Source organism: Moschus berezovskii, chromosome 23 (assembly GCF_049115385.1).
Source record: "Moschus berezovskii isolate FMDL1 chromosome 23, NW_MosBer_1.0, whole genome shotgun sequence".
NCBI classification, from domain to species: Eukaryota; Metazoa; Chordata; class Mammalia; order Artiodactyla; family Moschidae; genus Moschus; species Moschus berezovskii.
Window position 1 is genome coordinate 60,291,581 of NC_142482.1, and position 24,434 is coordinate 60,316,014.

At 48.5% G+C, this 24,434-nt stretch overlaps 1 protein-coding gene across 4 annotated transcripts in view; it reads right to left on the bottom strand.

Annotated features, from left to right (window-relative positions):
* FARS2 (phenylalanyl-tRNA synthetase 2, mitochondrial) overlaps window positions 1–24,434 on the bottom strand; it is a 299,111-nt gene that overhangs the window by 216,025 nt on the left and 58,652 nt on the right. For all 4 annotated transcript variants that reach the window (XM_088831282.1, XM_055406119.2, XM_088831280.1 and 1 more), the window contains exon 3: window positions 3,410–3,569. In XM_088831282.1, the coding sequence (XP_088687408.1) occupies window positions 3,410–3,569 (160 nt within the window). The remainder of the gene's footprint in view (window positions 1–3,409; window positions 3,570–24,434) is intronic.

Sequence of the window (24,434 nt, forward strand, 5' to 3'; positions counted from 1 at the left end):
GTGCTGCTGTTCAGTCGCTTAGTCGTGTCCGACTCTGTGCGACCCCATAGACGGCAGCCGACCAGTCTCCACCGTCCCTGGGATTCTCCAGGCAAGAACACTGGAGTGGCTTGCCATTGCCTTCTCCTGAGACAGACTACTATGTCCCTAAAATGTTAGACGTGCTGCTGTTCAGTCGCTTAGTCGTGTCCGACTCTGTGAAACCCCATTCACTGCATGTAGCACACCAGGCTTCCCCGTCCTTCACCATCTCCTGGAGCTCGCTCAGACTCATGTCCATTGAGCCGGTGATGCCATCCAACATCTCATTCTCTGTCGTCCCCGTCTCCTCCCGCCTTCAATCTTTCCCAGAATCAGGGTCTTTTCCAATGAGTCAGTTCTCTGCATCAGCAACCAAAGTATTGGAGCTTCAGCTTCACATCAGTCATTCCAATTCAGGGTTGATTTCCGTGAGGATGGACTGGTTGCATTTCCTTGTATCCAAGGAGATGTTAGAATTCCTTCTACCATTACTTGCCTTGAAAATGCCCTGAATAGCACAATCCATCTCCCTAAATTATTCCAGTGTTAACTGGATTATATTACTGCTAAAAATATCACACTTCCTACCTTTTATCAGGAAAGTAAAGAGAAGCTGGCTATAAAAAGCTTTTTGCATCAGCAATCTCTATCTGAAACCTGCCTCACAATTACATTATGCCATTTTAACACGAAATATTCCAAACAAAGAGACAGACAGAGAAAACAGCAAACGTCTACACACTCGCTATTCAGTTTTATCAAATCCTCACATTTTGTCGTAATGAATTTCATTTCCTTTTGTTTTATTTGAACCCTAGGAACACACTTGAGAGCCTGGTTTGGACCTTCTCTGCGATGCCAGTCTCTGCCTCCTAGAAAAAGACACTAGCGTGGAACTGACGTACTTTTTAAAAAGGTCTGTATATACACAATATATGGGGTTACTAGTGGTTTCTTAAATAGTACATGAGCAGTCAAGATATTCGAAGAAACCCTGGTATAACAGGGAAGCAAAGGCTTAATAAATCATAACAAGAATCTTTGTAAACACACATCTGAGTTCACACATAAGCAGGGAAATCGAGAGGCTGGGAACATGAGGCACACGAGAGTAGTGAGTGGCCCGGTTCCCCGGAGGGCAGAGTCGCAGATGCCCGAACAAGCCCAGACGCGCACCACAGGCTGTCTGCTTACACCTATGTCGACACATACAACTGCTGGATTTTCCAGTTTTTTCACATATGAAAAATGACAAAGGATTGCTCAGGTAGTTTTCATTTGCTTCTCCTGATTACTAATCAGAGTGAGCATCTCTTCACACATTCAAGAGTCATTCTAATAATAACTACATCATCTGTTGCCTTCACGGTCACCCCCTTTCTCTCATAGGTTGATTTTTCCTTGTTTATTTGGAAGAGTTATTTATGAAACCAAATGTTTATTTGACAAATCAGTATTATCCTATTAGAATGGCTAAAATTTAAACGCCTGGCCAACTCGCAGCACAAGGAGTTTTCATATACTACTGGACAGTTTAGCGGCTTCTTAGAAAGTTAAAATTCACCTGCCAAACGATCCAACCATTGTACTTCTGGGTACTTAACAAAAAGAAATGAAGGCATTAGTCCAGACAAAGACGTGTGCGTGAATATGCACAGATTCACCTGTAACAGCAAAAAACTGGGGACAGCCCAAATGTCTCTCAGTGGATGGACAGATAACTACAGAACTGCTCATCAAGAAAAAAGGAATCAACTAGTGACATTACGCTACAACACGGATCAATCTGCAAATAATCGTACTAAGTGAAATACGCCGGCAGGAGGGGTGGGGAGAATACGCATTACAGGACTCACCGTATAAACCTAGGAGCAGCAAACTGAACGGCAGTGACAGAAAGTAGATCCTTTCTGGGCTGAGGAGACAAAGGAAATGCAAGAAGGAGATTCCACCAGGCATCAGCGGGACCTGGGGGGTGAGGGACCCACACGTCACCTGACGCTCCGAGCGGTTTGAGGGACCCACCCGTTACCTGACGCTCCGAGCGGTTTGAGGGACCCACCCGTTACCTGACGCTCCGAGCGGTTTGAGGGACCCACCCGTTACCTGACGCTCCGAGAGGTTTGAGGGACCCACCCGTTACCTGACGCTCCGAGCGGTTTGAGGGACCCACCCGTTACCTGACGCTCCGAGCGGTTTGAGGGACCCACCCGTTACCTGACGCTCCGAGAGGTTTGAGGGACCCACCCGTTACCTGACGCTCCGAGCGGTTTCACGGGCGTACACAAACGTCGAGACTCAAAAATTGTGTAAGTATGTTGTTTATTGTACATAAACTTAGCTGATTATACACTCTAGATACACGTAGTTTACTTTTTGTCAATCACACTTTGACAAAGTTGTTCTTTTAAAAAGCTCACAAGAGTACGAGAATAAAAGAGGATCCTAACCATGTAGGGCTTCTGTTTTCTAAACGTTTTAAAAATGCAGATCCCAGGGGTTTCCCTGGTGGCTCAGTGGTAAAGAGTCCGCCTGCCTCTGTAGGACGCACGGGTTTGATCCCTGATCTGGGAAGATGCCACCTGCTGCGGGAGCAACTGAGCCCACGGGCTGCAACTAACTACTGAGCCCCTGAGCCCGAGAGCCTGCGCTCCACAACAAAGGAAGTCATGGCGGTGAGGAGCCACTGCTCACCACGCTAGAGAAAGCCCGCACGGCGACAAAGGCCCGGCAGGGCCGGCAGCAAAGGAACAAATAAAATCTTTTTTAAAAAGTAGGTCGTAATTAAGGAACAAGCTCCCCTCTTCTTTACGTCTTTATACAAACAGACAAAAATATCATCTCAAGTAAATCAGAAAGAGTTGGAGGGGAAAGGGAAACATTAAAATTTCTTAGAGAAAGAATGAAGGGCAAGTGATTAAAGTTAGAATCCACATCTTAAAAACACTGTTCTCCCTCCAGGAAACTGTTGGTATTTTGCTGCTGACAGCGGTGATCAGTACGTCAGAATGTAAAATCTTCCGCTGGGCTCGCTCACACAGGTAAGAATCCTGCCCATCGATCAAGGCTGACCAATGATAATATATTAATATTCCGACATTAATCAGCCTGTTCACTTCCCCTCCATTGATGAGACTGACCTCAATTCATTACCATTATTAACAAAAGCTGTGCTCATTTTTCTTTCTCCAGCTAATTCCATTTTCATATCCTCCTGCTCCTCACATGGAATGAACCAGGAAATCCATAAGCTCTATCTCACTGAGGACTGAAACCATTAACTGCAACTTACACCAAAAACCCTAGACACAGGTAGGCTTAATGATTTCAGGAAGATGATAACTATTGAATATTTAAGCCCCCAAAGACAAAGGCATTTAGTACCTACCGTCTCCAAAGATATGTGTCATAAGCCGGGTGAGTGTTTGCTTAAGGTCAAACTCGACGAGCTTCGTGGCCTCCAGCGTATGTGTCTCTTGTTTATGGGCAGAGCGGGAACTCTCTTCAAAAAGCTGCAGGTTTTCTCCATCTTTTATGCCAGCAAATAGCTGTAAACCAAGAGGAATAATGCAAATAAATAAAAACAGTATCTTCGCCCGTCTACATCAAAATCCACAATGTGGAAATGAAACTCAGGAAGTCTTACATCAGTGAACGTACTGAAACTGGCATTCATTCGGTATCAGCGCTGAACAAGGCCCTGTGCCGCGTAGTGGACAGACTTTAGGGAATTAAAGACACCGTTCTGACCGCGCTGATGGCCTCTCTCCCTTTTGCACCAACGTGTTCACATGTGATTTCCTTACAAGACACGTGGCCGTCCACGCTACTGGAAATACCAGTGAACCAGGTTTTCACTGTCCCTACAACGTGACCTGAGATCCGGTGAGAAAGGACAGTCTAGGCACGAAGCCCTGTGAAGCCCTCAGAGGCTGGATGCGCCCTGGACTTGTTGCCCTGTGACCCCAACGGCCAGGACAAGGCTGGAAACGTGTTTCTACCATTTACTGTCCAGTAAGCTACAAATGTTCAGGCTTCCCTGGTGGCTCAGCTGGTAAAGAATCCGCCTGCAATGTGGGAGACCTGGGTTCAATCCCTGGGTTGGGAAGATCCCCTGGAGAAGGGAATGGCTACCCACTCCACTACTCTGGCCTGGAGAATTCCATGGACATGTATAGTCCATGGGGTCGCAAAGAGTCGGACACGACTGACAGACTTTCACTTTCAAACTCCAAAAAATGATACAGGAGCTAAGCTTCAGGTAGTGGTTCAAAAGTGGGGATGAAGAGAGACTTTATGATAATTAAATAAAATAAGGCGGAACCACAGAATCCCTGGCACATTGCAATGACTAAATACATTGCCTTCACAATCACCAATCACTAATCACAGCTGTCATCAGTCTGAAGCTGCTTAACCACTAAATAAAGTGCTCCAGTCTTTAACAACAAAGCATGTCTTCGCCTGCTAGGGAGACAGACTCAAGGTGGAGGTAACTAAGCACGAGTTGAGGAGGGGGACAGAAGATGGGAACTAGAGAGGAACCAGGGGACCTAAAACCAGCACGAGAAGGAGGGAGTGTTCCAATCCTAAGAGTGTTCTGGTGGATCTGATCAAACGTTTGCTCGATTTGAAACTACCATTTTCAAAAGGCACGGTTACAATGGAAGAGCAAAGGGCAAAAGAAAGTAAAAGATTTTTTTTTGGCCATTAGGTACAGAGGTGTAAAAGAAACAAAACAAAGTCTAGGGTGTGACAAAATAAAACAAACCTGAAAAATTACAGGCTTTATAAAACCATTCCCCACCTCCCTCTAAAACAAAAAATTCCACTAAAGATTCTGCACTTTGCTACACTAACAGAAGAGGGCACCAGAGAGCTGCAAAACCTTCTATACAAGCAAAAATCCACAAAAAGGAAAAGAAATAATTCTACAGAACTATAGAAAATTACCACAAAAGAACTAAAATATTTTAAAAACCATTCAGAACAGCTCAACTGATGACTCTCTTCCCCAAAAAGAAGAAAACCAAGAAGCAGAAGAAAAGTATAGCATGATACTTGAAAATGAAATTAAATGTGCTCAAACGAGCATTTGGGGATATAAATAATTGCTTGATGTTTAGAACAAACATGAACAAAAAACAGAGAATTGTGAACTTAAGGAAGAAACAGAAGGGAAAAAATATCATCTCAGGACTAAACCCTAAATTACAAGACACACAAGGAATAAGAGATTCAATGAAGACTTAGCGAGAAGACCTGAAGAAAAACAGGGAAATAACCACGAAAATGACAAAGAGACAAGAGTCAGAGAGAAGGTGGCAGAAATGGAAGACAGGCAAAGAAGAAGTGACATTTATATAACTGGAGTTGGTGAGAGGGGAAAAGCAGAACGGTGGCGCAGGATAACTGTGCACATGTACAGCGGTGCCTGAAGGACCAAATGAAAGGCGGATCCAGCAGCAGAGCGAGACCCCAGTGGCGAAACGGCCACAGGGCCTCCAGGCAGAAAGAGCTACCGGCTTAGAAAGGCAAAGCCACCTGCCAAGCCACCTGCCCAGCGTCAAACTTCCAAAACAGCACAGAAACAAGGCAACAGTGAAGCCACATATTCAAACAACTCAGTAACAAAAAATACATGGACCATTCAGCAACGCGGGGCTTTCAGTACCAAATCCATAGGAAAAGCTTCAAACATACGAAAGCATAGGGAATTCCTCATTCATGAACTCTTTTTTCTATATGTCATGACAAAATAGAAACAGTGTAACCCAAAAGTGGAAGAGAGAGTGACAGTGGAATAAACTCATTGGTTTAATGGCTGAAAACTCCATAGAAAAATGGGAGAAATACACGAACAGATAATTCACCAAAAAAAAAAAGAAAATGACCCTTAAACCTGTGAAAAGCTATTCAGACAGAGAAATGCAAAATAAAACAACAATGACACATTGTTTTTCAGCTATTGCATTGGTGGAAATTAAAAAGCAAGACAATGATCTTTTGGTGAGGCTTGGGAAAAGATGAACGCTCACACACTGCTGATGGAAGTGAAAACTGGTGGGACCATTCTGGAGGTAAATTTGGCAATATCCAACAAAACTACATTTGCATTCATCTGACCGAGTTCTCCTACTTCTGGCTATTTACCCGGAATACACCTGCAGAATTAATATATACATAACAATGTTTTCACTGTAGCATTATTTAAAATTGCAAAGTACTGAAAAACAAAGAAATGCCCACACGGTAAAAGAGAGAGAGGTTAAATAAACTATGGTCTATCCATATAGTACTCCATACTTTGGCCAGCTGATGGAAGAAGTGACTCACTGGAAAAGACCCCGATGCTAGGCAAGATTGAGGGCCAGGAGAAGGGGACGACAGAGGATGAGATGGTTGGATGGCATCACCGACTCAATGGACGTGAGTTTTAGCAACTGGGAGTTGGTGATGGACAGGGAGGCCTGGCGTGCTGCAGTCCACGGGGTCACAAAGTCGGACATGACCGAGCAACTGAACTGACTGATCCATACAGTGGAGTACTTAAGAGACACAATATTAATTAAAATATGAGGATGACCACTCTGAAATGATATGTGGTCTATCATAAAATTCCACCCTACTAGAACTATCAAGCCCCACTACATGGAAAAAGCAATCTTACTGTAGTACTTTTCATGCAAGAAAGAAGAGAAAATAATACGATATACATGAATCTGAGAATTCCCTGGCAGTCCAGTTGTTAGGACTCTGCACTTTCACCACCAAGGGTCCGGGTTCGATCCCTGATTGGGGAACTAAGATCCCACAAGCCACTTGGTGTGGCCAAAATATATTTAAATAAATACATTCCATATAAGTGAACATATATAATATCTATATAATGAACCTGTTCGTCCGCATAAGACAAAAATAAACAAACAGCATAGGAATGATGAAATAGAGACGAGACTGACTGCCTACTGGAAAGCAGAATGGAACAGGCTGCAGAACGAGGAGACCTGGGAACAGCGGAATGAAGAGGAGGCGGTGGGAAGCGGGCAGACACAGGAGGGACCCTTTTTTAAGTAAGACTGTTTATGCAGTTCTGGCTTTTGGAATCACATGAATAGTTTACTACTTTCAAAAAACTAACATCTACAGTGTCTGCAATGTATAGCTAGAACAAAGAAAATACTCATACAATACAGACTAAAATTTGGAAAATTCTGAAAGAAGGAAAAGCAGCAGTTCATGATACCATCAGCATAATACAGCACAGGAGAAAAAACAGCAACATGTAAACAAGCCAGCTCTTACTTCTAGGGGAAATGTAACACTGGAGCTGGAAGCGACATGAGAGGGCAGCCGAGCCAACCTCCAATACGGGAACGGACTCGGGAGAGGTGGACACCCAGGGAGGCTGAGACCACTGAGCCAAGCGATCACCACGCAAGGACTAAGCCACTCGTCTCACCCTTGATTCCAGGGAGCTTGAAGTGGCTGCCTTTCACTTGGCTTTCTGTTTGAGAGACATCCGCGGGCAATAAAACTGAATTAGATTTCCATTAACTGTACACAACAGGCCGTGCCATTTGTTTTTCCACTAGGATTTCTTCTATTTCCCTGACATTTTCTTAAGTGTCCTTGCAGAAGCCTCAGTGACCCAGAATACAAATTCCACCCCTACTAGAACTGCTTACAGAAGCCAGGGCAGGTAGTTCACAAATGAGAAAAGAATAGGTGCCAGAAATTAATTCTTATCAGGCTTAAGAATAAAAATGGATTGCAAAAGCCAATTAAATTTGAAATTTAGAGAGCCAAAGGATTTTTGCAAAATGGCCCAGATCTTAAACATACATTTAAAACACAAATAAAAAGGCAAATGGTCAGAAGAATAACATACATCTATGCAAAATCCAATGGGCAGCCAAGGATAAATGGGGCTTGAATGACAGCAAAATTCCAGGCAGTTATTTAGGGCTGCCCTGTGGTTCCCAAGGCAGCCAGTTTTCTATTCGACCATTTAAAATTATGCATTGATCACTGGTTGAATCCATACAGTCCACCTGATATATTAATGCGAACATCCCCCCGCCCCCGCCCTGCCTCTGAATTCCTGGGCAGATGCAATGACCCTGTAACTGACTTTACTGCTGTTGGGGAGTGGACTGCCATTGGCTAACAGTTACTGCTGGTTTACTAATTTGCTACCTTTCTGCGGGCTTACCTTATTACTTTAGGGGTTCATTTCATTCTCACAATCCTGTTCTTTCCCCCATTTCTCATATAAGAAACTTGAGACTTTGAGAAGTTAACCGGCCATTGGCAGACAGCAAGTGATTAAGCGTGAAGTGAACCCACACTCTGGCCCCTGATCCCATCTTCCTGGCTCCACTCTTATCCCCTGACAGCACACATGTGATCATCAGCTTGGCTTAGGTCAGAGGGCCTATGGTTAGACGGATGGGACGAAGGAGTGGACAGAAGGCTTGAGCAGAGAGGCAGAGTGGTGGCTTGACACGGTGATGCGGCGGTGGGCACCTTCCATGAAACAGTTGACAGTTTATCCCAACTAAATCATTCTTGTTGCACAAGGGCCAATTAATCCTTCAAAGAACGAAAACAACAAGTTTGCTTTCTGAGTGTCTTCCAGTGCGCACGTGCTTCAGCGTGCCGGGTTCTTTGAGGAGGCCGCTCTGGAACCGCGCGTGAGCTACCACGATGCTGCCCCAGCAACAGGGAAGCGCGTGGTGGAGGCCATGTGGAGGTCAAGGGCACCGCCAGGCACAGGGAGGCTGGTGACCCTGTGGCTCCTATCACAACACCAGTGCCTGACACGGGGTATCTCAGCCTGCCCTCCTCATCCAAGGAAGGGAGGGAAGCAAAGGAAAAAGCGGGAGAAACGAGGAAAAGAAATGCTTCGAGAGCTTAGACAAAGCAGTAATCCTCATGCAGGTGGGAAAGAGGAAGAGACGCTGCTCAAACCCAGGGGTGGTCAGGAGAAACCCTCCGGGAGGAAGAGACGTGAGTTAGTCATGTTGCTCACTGTACGAAACTGAAGGATGACAGAGCCTAGAATAACCAAAATAACACCCGATTTCAAGGAGTCCCCGTGTGGCGGGGGGCTCTGAACACACAAGGGCCCTCAAGGAAACCCACGGAGGCTGCGCTAGGCACGTGGGACGCCCAAGAGCACACGCAGCACTGCATCTCAGCTTGACCGTGGTGCCAAGGAAATCACCCCACCTCTCCTGCTGCGGTGGCTGAGCCCAGGAAACATGCTGGGAGCTGTCCCCATGCCACAGAGAGGAAAGAATTGGGCTCTTCAGACCCACCTTCAATGAAAAAATAAAATGAAACGCACACCCTCCCCTGATGGCTGCAGGTGTCACTAACGCCCCGCAGTGACACTGTCCTCACCGCTCTCACCTGGAAACCCCACACACACACGTCTCCGGGACCTCTGACCTCTGCCTGGCTCTCTCTGCTCAGTAAGCGTGGTCCATTCTCTTTACACAACGGCCCTCAAGCCCAACAAGACACCCTCCATTCCGTCTCCTGCCGCGACCGCCCTTCTCTTTGCAGTTAGACTGGCTGCTCTTCCGTGGTTCTCTTCTCGGCTTCCTCTCCTTCCTCCCTGTCGTTAAGTATTTCTACTCCGCAGGCCTCTTTTTCAGCTTGTACCCATCTTGCTCTGAAGACTCGGCCTGAGATGGGCGCAGCCAAGCCACCACCCACGACGGAGCCTGCGTCTGCGTCTCCACCCCACAGACAGACGTGCCTGCCCGCCGGACACACGCACCGGCAGAACCTCTGCCCAAACGTGCCCCCAGTCCACTAGCTCTCCGGACCCCACCCCAAACACTCTCCTCCTGTGACCCCTGACTCTGGGAATGGTGCCAAGACAGCAGCCCAGGCGGCCTTTTCAGCTGTTTTTCCTTTCCCTTCACCTCCCCATATGCAGCCACCAAACCCAGTAAATCCCGCATTGCCCCTCGAGTCTCCCCTTTCCAATCTGCTGTCCCCGCTGTCATCTGGGGGCTTTGAGCCGCCTTGGTTCTTAGATGATTATAAATAATCCAGTCTCCTCAAGACCAGTCTTGCCCTAACCCTGCTCCATTTCCACCAGCTATTTGGCAGATTTTTCTAAACTGCTAAACCGGTGACATCCTTTTTTTTTTTTGCATTGGTTGCTTCTTTATTTTTAATTGGAGGATGATTGCTTTAGAATTTTGTGTTGCTTTCTGCCATACGTCACCATGAATCAGCCGTAGGTGTGCATATGTCCCTCCCTCCTGAGCCTCCCTCCCACCCCTCTAGGTTGTCTCAGAGCGCAGGCTGAGCCCCCTGCGTCACACAGCAGATCCCCACGGGCTCTGCCTCCTACACGTGGTGTGTATGTTTCCACGCAGCTCTCCTGAGTCGTCCCGGCCTCTCCTTCCCCAGCGTCCACAAGCCTGTTCTCTGTGTCTGCAGATGCCACTCCTCTTATGCTTAAAAACTAAAACTGAAGACTCCTCACTCTTTTGAAACCAATGCTCAAACTCCAAAAAGCTGCATGGAAGGCCCTCCACCACCAGCGCACAGCTCTCTGTCCGTCTCCCTTCCCCACCGCTCCTCCGCCCCGGCGGCTCCACGAGACACGCTCCAGGACCCATCACAGCCCGCGTCCTCCCGCCTTCCTGTCTGCTGCTGGTGCTCCTTGGAGCACCGCGCCCGCCCCTCCTGGAGAGCTTCAAGCCCCCCGCTGAGATGCCTCGTGAGCCTTCTCTGACTACTCCAGGGATGCAGGTCTCCTTCTGCGCTGTGGCCGTGTCTCTCTCCCACTCTGACCTGAGGGTGTGGACCATCTAGTTTACCTGACTCTCTCGCGAACCTGTCCACAAAGGCCAGGACCTTACAATCCTGTTTAGGAGGGGCTTCACATGGTATCCGATCTATGCCCAGTTCGGCTCAACCCAAACCCGTCACGGCCCAGACCAGCTCTGAGCCCCAGGCACAGGCCATTCACCTGGAGAGGGACAGATAAAGCCGGGATTCTGATGAATACAGTCTCCTCTACCTGGCAGCCCCACTGCTTATTAATTCTTGGCTCACGGATGGAGAAATATCTAAGAATCACTTCTAAAAATAAGCACGATCACATATCTTGCCATAGGGACTCCCAAGCCTTCCTGTCCCCTGAATGCAGCAGGAAAAATTCAATTACGCTATTCAAATCCAACTTAAGCATCTCAGCAAATATTAAGTATTCAAATCACTGTAGAGGGAGGATTGGGATGTCTTAGTGAGATGAACAGACAGACGTATTAAAGGGATAGCAGGCTCATCCAAGTGGATTTCGGCTGCTAATTTCCACAGTTTTTAATTTCTTTAAACAACTGGGCCCCAAGCGAGATCTTCATTATTTGGGAAACTCGTGAGTGAAAGGGCCCCGTCAAGTACAGCTCCGTCCTGGGGTTTCTGTGGGAAGTCCGTTCCTGCTCTAGCTAATTGACACTGAATCGGGTTTGTCATTCCCCAGATTTCTGGAGGCACACCACATGCCGATTAATCAAGGTGCGGAGCTGAGCGCAGGGGAGGGGACGCGGCGAGGCGGCCCCGCGGAGGGCGCGCTGCACCTTCCGCAGCTGCACGGCGCCCTCTCCCGGCCGCCAGGCTGGTGCCAGGGCGGTAACGGGAGCAGACGCAGACGCGGGACGGTCAGCAAAAGCACCTTGGAGGCAGAGAAGCTTCTTCCGCCAGGCAGTGGGACCCAGCACCGGCTGCCGGCGCCACGAGGCCTGGAAGCTAAAGCTCCAGCTGGTTTCCGCCCCAGCTTTCTCGGGAGCCCCCACCCTAGACCTCCACGCGCACACTCAGACAGGCCCGCCCAGGAGGACGCGGCCTTTCCAAACCTCCCCTCACTCCAGCCTCCAAGAGCGACGATTCAGGCTGAACCTATCCGAGAGGTGGTTCGGTTCCAGGCGGACGCGGGTTCCCAAGATGCCAGCATCACGAAGAGCCTGGGGACAGCGCGTCGTGCCCCTCCCTGGAGGCATGCCCCTGGCACGCGGGAGGCTGGCTCTGCAGAAACGTGGTCAGCGCCATCAGCCAGCGGCCCGCCTCCTGGGGCTTCATCATCAAGGACGGTGGACTCGGACACGTCTGGAGGAGGCTATCTGTCTGCGCCTTTCTCTCTCGGGCTCTCCTAGGGGCTCCAGTGGGAGAAGCGTGTGTGTGCTCAGTTGTGTCTGACTCCGGGCTACCCGGCGGACTGTAGCCCGCCAGGCTTCTCTGTCCATGGGATTCTCCAGGCAAGAACGCTGGAGTGGGGTGCCATTTCCTTAGGAAGACTTAGTAGCTACATTAATATTCTCCAAGCTCTGGGCTATAAGAGAACACATCAGGGACTTTGAAATGTCAAAGCAGGAAAGTTACCTACAAACTAAATGAGAGCTTAGATGTCTGGATGCGTTGAGGCAAAAAACAACGATAACAACAACCAAAAAAACACCCTGTCCCAGCATGAACCGGTTCTCATGACAACCATCATCTAACAGAGGAGAAAACGCCACCCATGGCGGGGCCCGCGAAAATCGTGCTCTCCGGTCTGCCCCAGCTGCGGTGACAGGTAAGGCAGGGAAGGAGACTGCATTTTCCTCTTCAGGTGGCTAGACAGCTCCTTCATGATGTCAGCAGCGGGCGAAACGTAACAGGACCAAGCAAGGCTCCGTCTAAATTCTACCGCCTCCCCTCAAGGAAGGCGACATAAGACATGACTAACGAGTCCATAGAAAAAAAGGCAGGGGCTTAAAAAAAGAAAGTACGTCAGACCTAAAAAGTAGGTCCCACGCGATTACTGATTCATGCTGATGATACACAGGTAGACGACACTTAACCAGCATCTCTGTTTAAGACAAATATGGCGGGGGACAGACACCTGCTGAGCACAGCCCACTCGGGCTTTCCAGCCACACTCAGCAGTGGTCCTGTGTCCACGAAGGACCATGAAGGAAACTGAGGCTCAGAGTGGCCCAGGAGCTCGTCTCAGGCCACAGACAGTGAGGTGCAGGGTCAGGACTGGACTCCCCACACCGGTGTCGTTTTCGGGTCACAGGCAGTGCTCCCAGAATCACTTCCTGCGCCTGATGCCGAGGCCCAGAGACATGACCCAAAAGCTCAGTCCTCGACTCAGCCCTGAAGGGGAGAAGTGCGTGGTTGCACACTTCTAACACTCTCGTCTAAGTAGAAGCACACTTTCATGCATTTTCTAGTACTTGACTAAGTGTACGAGGAGTTTCGGAAATGCGGCGTCCGCAGAACACAGCTGAAGAGTTATCAGGATTTCCTGGAGGCATGTGGGGTCCACTACAGAGTCAGGCCGGCCAGGAGCGTGACGGTTCATTCTGGGCCGCGGGGTCACCAGGTGTTTGGCTAAACATTATTTCTGGGTGTTTCCATGAACCTGTCTCTAGATAAGATTAACATCTGAATCAGCTGACAGAACACAGCAGACGGCCCTCCCCGTGTGAGTGGGCTTCATTCCGTCTGCTGAAGATCTGAATAGAATAAAGGCTAAGAAAGAATTCTTTCCCTCTGCCTGCCTGTCTCTGAGCTGGGACACTGGTCTCCTCCTGCCTTCAGACTTGGATTCAGACTGAAGCTCTCCCGCCAGTTCTCCTTGGTCTGGACTTCTCTGCCTCCAAGAGCAAATGAGCCACTTCCTTATAATTAATCTCTTTGTGTAAACCATCTTATGTCATCTCCCTCTCTCTGCATACACACACACCCACACCCATTCTATTGGTTCTGCTCCTCTGCAAACTCGTGCTTTATGCAAATGGCCAACATCTGACAGCCCTGGAACACCACGAGAAGGAAACAACCCCTGCGTCTCCAGCGGTGCGTAGTTGGTTGTGGATTCCGAGCGCTGGTGGAAACTTTCAACAAAAAATCATTATCGGTTGTATTTTTATTTTATGGATGACTTTATTGTAGGTTATTTAATAAAGACTACAGCCTATATTAACACATAATGGAATAAACATTAACAGCTAGATAATAAAATTATATTTAAGACATTGTAGTTCAAATAAGAATAATTTACACCACTATTGCCAAAACTGATGAATACATATTCTACACGGACGCAAAGCCAGATTCCCCCAAAGTGAGACGTGATCGCTACCACAGAGTTCTCTCTGCACTGAAAAGGTTAAAGAGTTGAGACAGCTCCACCAAGGAGTCTTTCACCTTCTCTAAGAGTCCAAGTCCTAAAAATACTGAGATCACCCTGGAGGTAGAAACCCAAATTCCCTCTGAAAATCCATCTCTCACTCAAGATCCTTTTATGAGAGTTGTTTGTTCCATGTTCCATTTGTCTGGTGTAACCCTTCCCTGTTTGAAGCCTGGGTCATGAACCTTAACACGTATGACAAATGACTGAACCCCCAAATGTAATAGGCCTCCAGGATTCACCTTTCCTTGGATGAGCGGTAAGACCTGCTGCCTACAAGATCCATACTCTCAGCTTTGTACCTGAGTCCAATCACCAGGGCCTCACCAGCTTTCTAAACACAGAACTACTTCCACTTTTTGGATCTGGAATGTTCCCTGCCCCACGACAGAGGCTCTCAGATTTGCACAGAAATTGTCCCTTTGGCATCCCCCAAATACACTCACCCCACCCTCCAGTCCTAGGCGGCCTCTGACCCCTTAACTCCTGACTTCAACTCAATCCTCAAATCAACCCGATGGCTAACACCTGGTCATTCCCAAGTTAGGCGCATTCTCTGCCCTCCTACGGCTAAGTTAACTCTAACTAGTCTGCCCATGAAATCCACCACCAAACAATCCCAGCCCAGCAACATGGTCCAAGAGAAATATTACAGAAACAGCAGAAGTGGGAAGAGAGAATTATTACAAGAATAGAAAACAGGTTTTTTCTAACTTGCTACAGACTTAGGCTGGAGATTAGCAACACGGAGACTGAAATGGCTCCTTAGACACTGACTTCTAATTTCACCATCCAATCCAGGGGCCCACAACACCCCTTAGACTGTATACAAAGCACATGTGTATTTGTGGAGGTTGTCCAATCTCTCATCAGTCTCAAATGGTAAAACAAGGAGGTCAGAAACCCCTGCTCTGATGAAACGCTATCAGTGAGAAACAACATTGTATAAAGTTTCAATAAAGCTGAAAGCCCTGAATATTCACTGGAAGGACAGACGCTGAAGCCCAAGCTCCAGTAATTGGGGCACCTGACGAGAAGAGGATGAGATGGTTGGATGGCATCGCCAACTCAATGGACACAAATCTGAGCAGACTCCAGGTTACAGTGGAGGACAGGGGAGGCTGGAATGCTGCAGTTCATGGGGTCACAAAGAGTTGGGCAGAGCTTAGCGTCTGAACAGCAACATGCTGAGAAAAAGCACTGTGTTTAGATGACATATCTAGTTGAAGAAAACTCTATCTTCCAAACCCATTCATATGGACAAGTTTATGACTTCACTGAGACCTACTCCAGGCTGAGTTAAGAGGATGACACGAAAAAGATTCCAGGGCCAAGCCTCAGCGAGAGGAGATTTAAATACCGAGGAAAAGGCATGCTGCTGGCTAAATGGCGGGTGCCACCCTTCACCTTTCCAAGGGCACATTCAGCGTCTGGCTGTACAGTCTGACGGGACGCGAGTGTCAGGTGCTGCTGGCCCCTCGGAGGCCGGCAAAGAACCCCCCTTCTGTGCCCACCCCACCTGCGCCCACCAAGCTGAGGACGTGAAATCACACCACCAGCCACACAATAGCTCTCAGGAATGTGCGGCAGGCCAAGAAATGTGGTTTCTAGCGAGGTGTGAAGTCTACTGTGAAAGAGCATAATATCACTGTGGAAGTATTTCTGCTGCTTCCGCACAATACTTGAGCTGGTACAAAAAATACTGTTTCTGTAATTATGCAGATGCAGTAAAGCCGAGTGAGGCCCCTGCTGGTCTCCAACAGCAAGTGGGGAACAGACATGGCAATGACTGTCCTGAGACCCTGGAGGAACGAGAAGAAGACCTGATTCTCTCTGGATGCTGCTGGTGCAGGCGCATGGGCTTGGACCCTTCAAACCACCCTCCGTCCTTCACACATTCCATGCACTAAGGACCAGTAACTGGAGGACTTCTCCACTACCGAAATTATACTCAGAAATCCTGAGCTAGCATCAAGGACAAATGGTTTTGCCTCCTTAAATGTGACTTTCCCCAGCCACTCCTGTATTGGGTGAATAACAGCCTGCCTCCCTGAAGCCTTCTAGACACTCAGGAGAGGGAGCAAGCTGACTCTGCCAGTTATCAATTCATTGCCTCTTGACAATCCAGTCCTTCATTGACTGATCCGCGAAAACTGAGTTGGGCTCTTAAAGCATTTGTCCTTTGCCAGCTGGCGCAGTGTTAAGCTCAGTCAGTAGAGACCGCTGAGATGCTGTGAGGAGTTTTGTGCTGAAACCTCGGGCCTCGCCCCACCCCGCCTCCCAGCCCCCAACTGTCTCCCCCAGCATCCGTGTCAGGCAGTGTCAAAGCACAGGGCTTCCTGCAAGGCACCTTCCCTGAAATGGCTTCCCCTGGCACCCCAGAAAGCAGATATCCAGTCACTTCCAGAGTGCAGACATCCAGTTAATTCCATCAGCATGAAACCACTACACCATCCAGGGAGCCATAGCTGGGGCCAGGGGTGGGTGATGATAGCGGGTGGGGGTCTCCTTTGGGGGCTCAGCCCCAGACTGGGGGCGGCCGCTGCTCCTGGATCCGTCACTTCCGTGCTCTCCGGGGCTCTCTTCTTATTTGCCAGCCCCTCACCGCCCAGTTCCGTGTGTTACACTTCATAATTCTGTATGTTAAGCTTTCCGTGATCGAGTCACAGTCAGCCTCTGCCTTGCAGTCCAGCCCTGCCCTCCCTGGGAAGCCTGGGGCAGGAGAAACAGCTCTGGGAGTGAAAAGTGGACGGTGACCCACCGGGTTCTTGACACTGTGCGCTGCCATCCTTGACAGGGTGGACGTCTGGAGAGCGAGGGAGGCCTCTGAGTGCTTCGTCCACCGGCTGCTACTCGGTGCAGGACCCTGGGCTAGAGACAGGACCAGGCACAGGAAGAAAGAGCGACCTTCAAGGCACTGACTGGCCAGCTGGGGAAACCAGACATGAAGAAACCCTCGGTTCTGGGCAGTAAGTGCTGAGAGCTCCCCGAGGTCAAGAGCAGTAGGCCAGGGGTCAGCATTGGGACCTCAGGCTAAGAGGCCATCATTCCTACCTTGTCACGCGTGTGTGCTAAGTCACTCCAGTCGTGTCCGACTCTTTGCGACCCCATGGACTGTAGCCCACCAGGATCCTCTGTCCATGGGATTCTCCAGGCAAGAACAATGGAGTGGGTTGCCAGGCCCTCCTCCAGGGGTCTTCCCGATCCAGGGATTGAACCTGGGTCTTTTATGTCTCCTGCACTGGCGTCACCTGGGAAGCAAGAACTAATTCTCTGACGGGCTCAGTGCCACAGAAAACAGAGTCTGGGTCGCTTTAAGTGGGTCTCCAAGCCCCAATCCGTCCTCCAGCGACCAACCGTTACCCGAGTTCAGTGTGTGATGGGGGCCTGGCTGTGACCAGCTGCCTTCTGCTTCACTGTCAAGAGATACACCTAAGTAAATATTTGAGTAGAGAAAAAGAATTTAAAAAAAAGAAAAGCCATTTCAGCTTACGTGTCTCCTCTGACAGGGGGAGTCCTTCCTCTAAAAGATTTTCAAGAAGAGATTAGGGAAACATGGTGACTATAATCTATCAAGGCCAAATGAAAACTCCTTCAATAAAGCCCCTCCGCATGAGGCTATTAGGGAAACCCAATAACCACATGGTGGAGGATAAAACCTGTCGTTCACTGACAGACAGCACAGCGATTCGGGGCGGGGGGGTGGCGGGGAGAGCAGGGATAAAGAGGCTGCCCTTGGCTCGCGGTGCAAGTGACGGCGGGGGAGCCCGGCAAAGCCGCCCAGGAACAGGAGGGCGCTAATGAACCATCTGTAAGGTGGGAGAGAGCATCAAAGCGAGGAAAATGGAATTTTCTGATGATGAACGACAGAGGTTTTCTAACAAGGGTGGACCACGATGGACGCTAAATGAAGGATGCCCACTCCACCAGAAGCAAGTCATTGCAGACAAGTGCGTGGCTACAGAGGGGCCCCGACCTGCCCTCCTACAGGGGAAATGGGGAGCCACAGGGCAGGTGGGGACTTTAAAACGGCAGGTGGGGACTTCCCTGGTGGTCCAGTGGTTAAGACTCCTTGCCGCCACTGCAGGGAGCACAGGTTTGGTCCCTAGCCGGGGAACTAAGGTCCCACATGCTGCATGGCATGGCAAAAAAAAAAAGCTTTAAAAAAATAAAAGGGGGGCTGGGATGGAATCTGAGCTTGACACTGAGATCGTAATGAAGTAGTATATAGCAATAACGGTGGTCAAAATTATATCAAAAGCTTACTTCTCTGTATATCTTCATTCATGTCTTCTATGAAAAACATGCCCCTTTGTTTCTATGTGAATATTCATGAATTACATAATTATAAAATATTTACAACTTCTCTATAACACCTTAAGACTTAAAGTTTTGTATTCCATAGACCAGCAAAAACTTCAAAAAAAGTCAAGGCACTAAGAAAAGGTTGGCAACAATTTATTTTGCCAAAACAGGAAAAATTTTTTAATACTATGACCATCACTTCATAAAAGAAAGAACATGTTGACACTCAGGAAGGTAACAAGGGAATCACCTTAGGACCGGCGAGGCCTTTAAAGTGAATAAACATACTTTTACAAGACTTGCTCCTTTGCTCGTCAATTTTAAATTTGCCTGCGAGATCAACAAAAACTTGGTCATGAACCAGGACTGTTAATACACTCAGGTTTGAGAACTACGAGCCAAGAAAACAAAGGCAAGAAAAATATACACACTCTGAAAATGAAAAGAAAGTCACAGGAAGGGAGGGAGGAAGGCAGCATTTAGAATTTCTTTGACAAGAATGAAGACAGAACTGGCAGGAAGGAAGGCTCACGTGAACCGTCCATGGCTGTCAGGAGTGTATGTAACAGAAAGACCCTGGATAACACTGACCAAGGGAAGGCATCAAAGCAGGGCAGGGACCCAGAGGAAACCAAGCCTCTGCAGCCAAGAGTGCAGGGTAAACCCCAGAATGTCTGCCCCCCGCCGCCCCCGACCCCGAGCACTCGCTGGCCCTCCGCACAGGGCACTGCCTGAGAGACAGCACAGGCGTTTCCAGAGACCAGCGGAAAGTGAAGCTTCCTTGAGTGCTGGTCCAGGCACATTCCTCTGAATTAGTATATTTAAATCAGATTAAAGAGACACAGGGATCATATGGGTTCCCTCTGGTGGTTCTGGCAACTACAGGGAATCTGCTATTTTTTACAAAAGAGACGTCTCAAGAAAAGTTTTGAGAACATTTGGTTTCGAAGCTATGGAACAGTGGCTCTCAAACGTGTTGGTCTCACAGACCCTTCTGTGCGCTCCAGAAACCCATGACATCTCCATGCATTTGCAAACGATGGCGGCACCTGCCGCCGCCACTCACCCTGCCTACAGCTCATGGAGGGAAACCTCCATCTTGATTTGGGTGCTTATCCTTCCCATGTACTTTTTCACACCTACCTGCATAGTTATGGAACCAAACAAACTGTGTGGCTGAGGTGTGCGTTGCGTGGGGAGAGAGGAAGAGCTGAGAAGCAAGCGAAACACGGACGGACAGACGGACAGACAGGCAGCACGGACTAAGCACACGCTGAGCGCACTGTTGGGCACTGCTGGGCACATCTTGAAAGAGCCGTTAAAAAGACGGCCTCGTTTAGTATCACTCATAATTTATCTGTCGCTCTCAACGTTTTATTAAAACCTCATCTAAGCTGACATAGGTACACCTCGCTTATTTAAGTTGATCGCTATAAAGTACTCAATGTACAAATATAGCCCATTGTCCCTTTTTTTTTTTTAACACTTAAAAGAAAAATGCCAGATCATAAAGAACACTGCTGCTGCTGCTAAGTCGCTTCAGTCATGTCCAGTTCTGTGCGACCCAAGAGACGGCAGCCCACCAGGCTCCCCCATCCCTGGGAGTCTCCAGGCAAGAACACTGGAGTGGGTTTTGCCATTTCCTTCTCCAATGCAGGAAAGTGAAAAGTGAAAGTGAAGTAGCTCAGTCATATCAGACTCTTCACGACCCCATGGACTGCAGCCCACCAGGCTCCTCTGTCCATGGGATTTTCCAGGCAAAAGTACTGGAGTGGGGTGCCATCGCCTTCTCCACATAGAGAACATAATAAAAAAGAAAAACTACCAAATAACTCTACAAAGTGGTGGCAACTACATGCACTCCACATAGCAGGGCGTAAGATTCATGGTTCCTCTGTGCTTTGTCACTAAGTCATGTCCGACTGTTTGCGGCCCCATGGACTGTAGCCCGCCAGGCTCCTCTGTCCATGGGATTCTCCACACAAGAATGCTGGAGTGGGTTGCCATGCCCTCCTCCAGGGGACTTCCCTGACCCAGGGATCGAACCAGCATCTTCTGCAACTCCTGCACTGCAGGCAGATTCTTAACACTGAGCCACCGGGGAAGCCCATAAACAGTGTATGTCATTCTAAATAATATTAAGCACATACCCTGTGCTCACCACTCACATCCATTTTCAGAAAAGAGAATAGTATTATAACAAAAACTCTGCAGCCCCTTGCTGATTACAATCCCCTGCCACTCCTTGTGCAGGTAATGACAAACTTAATGTTTAAATTATTTCTTTGCTTTCCAGAACTTTTCCACATGTGCATGAACCCCTAAATAATATATCAGGTTAGTTCTGCCCATGACTTAAGTGTTACACAAATGCAATCAGAATATCTAAGCTTTGATAACTCTCTTTGCCTAATGCTACTTTCTATATTCATTCATCTTGACGTATTTGGTTGTGACTTACTCATTCTCACAGACATATGAATGCCATACCAGATCCATAGTGCTATGAACATTCTCATCCACCTGCTGATGTAAGCACGCATGATGCATCTAAAATATAGGCTTGGGAGCCTGGGCTCCAGGCGTGGGTTTTAAACACCCTCAGAGCCTTCTCACTGCCTCACATGTCCGACAACTCTTGGTATGTCAGATTTCCCCCTACTGGATTGTGTCACACTGAGGCCTTTAAACTGATCAACACAAATCCTCTGTTAGTTACATGTGGAGCAGATTCCCCACCCAGCCCACTGCTTGTCTTTTAACTTTGTTTAAGAATTCTTTTATTAGACATAAGTATTACCTTAAGAGTCAACTTAAAACATTTTTTTCCATTAAGGATTCCTCTCTTTTAGGAATTCTCAGTTCAGGAGGCTGTACTCTACCCCCAAAGTCATATCGGTAATGTCTTGTGTTTTCCTCCTAAGTCTGGAAGACTTTCTATTCACAGATGGATTGTGAAACCATTTAGAGTTGAATTCTGCATGTGCTGAGAGGCAGAGAGTGAGTTTTTTTCCTCTATGGAAAACTAAGAGCAATTCCTGTGGAATCCACATCTCCCCACTTATTTAAAATCGGTTCCACTTTATAGTGAAAAGAAATTCCCAAAGAGGAGGAGAGGTCTTTGAGAGCTCTCCATTTGACCACACTTGTGCCAACACGAAACCATCCTAACGACCAGAGCGTGGTGAGTCTGGGTGCTTGGCAAGGCACAGTCCCTTACACTGGCGTGCTTATGTTTCTCCTGGCTATTTGTAAACTTGCTCTTCCTACAAATAGGAAAAATGGTTCTTCAGCTTCTCTAAAATATGCTTTTATTAGATTTATGCTGAATTTATAGATCAGTTCTGGGAGAGCTACCATCGTCATGAATCTGTGATCACGGTATGCCGGTTCTCCGTCTCTTCCGTTATGTCTTTCGATCATACCTGATGTTACCTACAAGTACCCTGAACATCTTCTGCAACAGTGATAGATGCTTCATAGTTGTAGGCGATGTTATGAATGAAATCTTTATTTCATTATATTTTCTAACTGGTTATAACCTATAGATAAGAAACAGATTCTTGGATGTATCGTCTTTGTACCCACAGCTTTGTTGGTCTAATTAGTGCTAATAATGGATCTGGTCATTCTAGTCAACTTCCTGGGTAGCCCATCATGCCATCTACAAATAAAGCAGCTTTAGCTCATGTTTCCCAAAGCTCAGACTTGCTTTTCTCTTTCTGCTTTACCGCATAAGCTAGGACCTCCCACACAATGATGAACAGTGATGGCAACAGTGCCTCCTACACAGTCATGGCAAATAACCCCGAACTGTTGCTAATTTGATAGAAGTGTTTATAATGATTCACCACTAATTACGATGTATGCTGTGAGTGCTTGACAAATACCATTTATCATGTTACGGAAGTTCCCTTCTGTTCCTAGCTTGCTAAAAGTTTTTATCATAAGATATTAATGCCGTCAAATGCTTTTTTAAAGTCCTAAAACATTAAATGCCATCAACTTGTTTCCCTACAGCCATTACGGTGAGCACACGCTTTTCATTAATAATTGCACCGCTGCCTTACGTCAGTCAGTGTGGTGCAATGCAGTGCACGCACAGTGGCCACGTGGAAGGCCACAACACGCCAGTGAACTAAATCTGCAAACGGCTCCTGTAACAGTTTTGTACCTGTTCATGAAAACTGAGAATAATCTATGTTCATAGAGATGAAACCTCTAATGTTGTCTTTTATACCTAATTTGCTGTTAACAAGTCTAATACGAAATGACCTTGATATGTTCATCTTTTTCTATTTTTTGAGAAGGACTACAAGACTTCCAAATTTTATAAAACCTTACAATAAGATCACCTCTGCCAGCTCTGCTTTTAGTGATGCTTCGTAAGGCCCTCTTGACTTCACACTCCAGGATTTCTGGCTCTGGGTGAGTGGCCGTCACACTCCGGGTTTCTGGCTCTGGGTGAGTGACCATCACACTCCGGGTTTCTGGCTCTGGGTGAGTGACCATCACACTCCAGGATTTCTGGCTCTGGGTGAGTGACCATCACAATCCAGGATTTCTGGCTCTGGGTGAGTGGCCGTCACACTCCGGGTTTCTGGCTCTGGGTGAGTGACCATCACACTCCAGGATTTCTGGCTCTGGGTGAGTGACCATCACACTCCAGGATTTCTGGCTCTGGGTGAGTGACCATCACACTCCAGGATTTCTGGCTCTGGGTGAGTGACCATCACACTCCGGGTTTCTGGCTCTGGGTGAGTGACCATCACACTCCGGGTTTCTGGCTCTGGATGAGTGACCATCACACTCCAGGATTTCTGGCTCTGGGTGAGTGACCATCACACTCCGGGTTTCTGGCTCTGGGTGAGTGACCATCACACTCCGGGTTTCTGGCTCTAGGTGAGTGACCATCACACTCCGGGTTTCTGGCTCTGGGTGAGTGGCCATCACACTCCAGGATTTCTGGCTCTGGGTGAGTGACCATCACACTCCAGGATTTCTGGCTCTGGGTGAGTGGCCGCACCACTGTGAATGTCCAGGTCATGAGGCTCTGGGTGAGTGACCGCACCACTGTGACTGTCCAGGTCATGAGGCTCTGGGTGAGTGGCCGTACCACTGTGACTGTCCAGGTCATGAGGCTCTGGGTGAGTGGCCGCACCACTGTGACTGTCCAGGTCATGAGGCTCTGGGTGAGTGGCCGTACCACTGTGACTGTCCAGGTCATGAGGCTCTGGGTGAGTGGCCGCGCCACTGTGACTGTCCAGGTCATGAGGCTCTGGGTGAGTGACCGTCACACTCCGGGTTTCCGGCTCTGGGTGAGTGGCCGCGCCACTGTGACTATCCAGGTCATGAGGCTCTGGGTGAGTGGCCACGCCACTGTGACTGTCCAGGTCGTGAGGCTCTGGGTGAGTGGCCGCGCCACTGTGACTGTCCAGGTCGTGAGGCTCTGGGTGAGTGGCCGCGCCACTGTGACTGTCCAGGTCGTGAGGCTCTGGGTGAGTGGCCGCGCCACTGTGACTGTCCAGGTCGTGAGGCTCTGGGTGAGTGGCCGCGCCACTGTGACTGTCCAGGTCGTGAGGCTCTGGGTGAGTGGCCGCGCCACTGTGACTGTCCAGGTCGTGAGGCTCTGGGTGAGTGGCCGCGCCACTGTGACTGTCCAGGTCGTGAGGCTCTGGGTGAGTGGCCGTCACACTCCGGGTTTCTGGCTCTGGGTGAGTGACCATCACACTCCAGGATTCCGGCTCTGGGTGAGTGGCCGCACCACTGTGACTGTCCAGGTCGTGAGGCTCTGGGTGAGTGGCCGTCACACTCCGAGTTTCTGGCTCTGGGTTAGTGACCATCACACTCCAGGATTTCTGGCTCTGGGTGAGTGACCGCACCACTGTGACTGTCCAGGTCG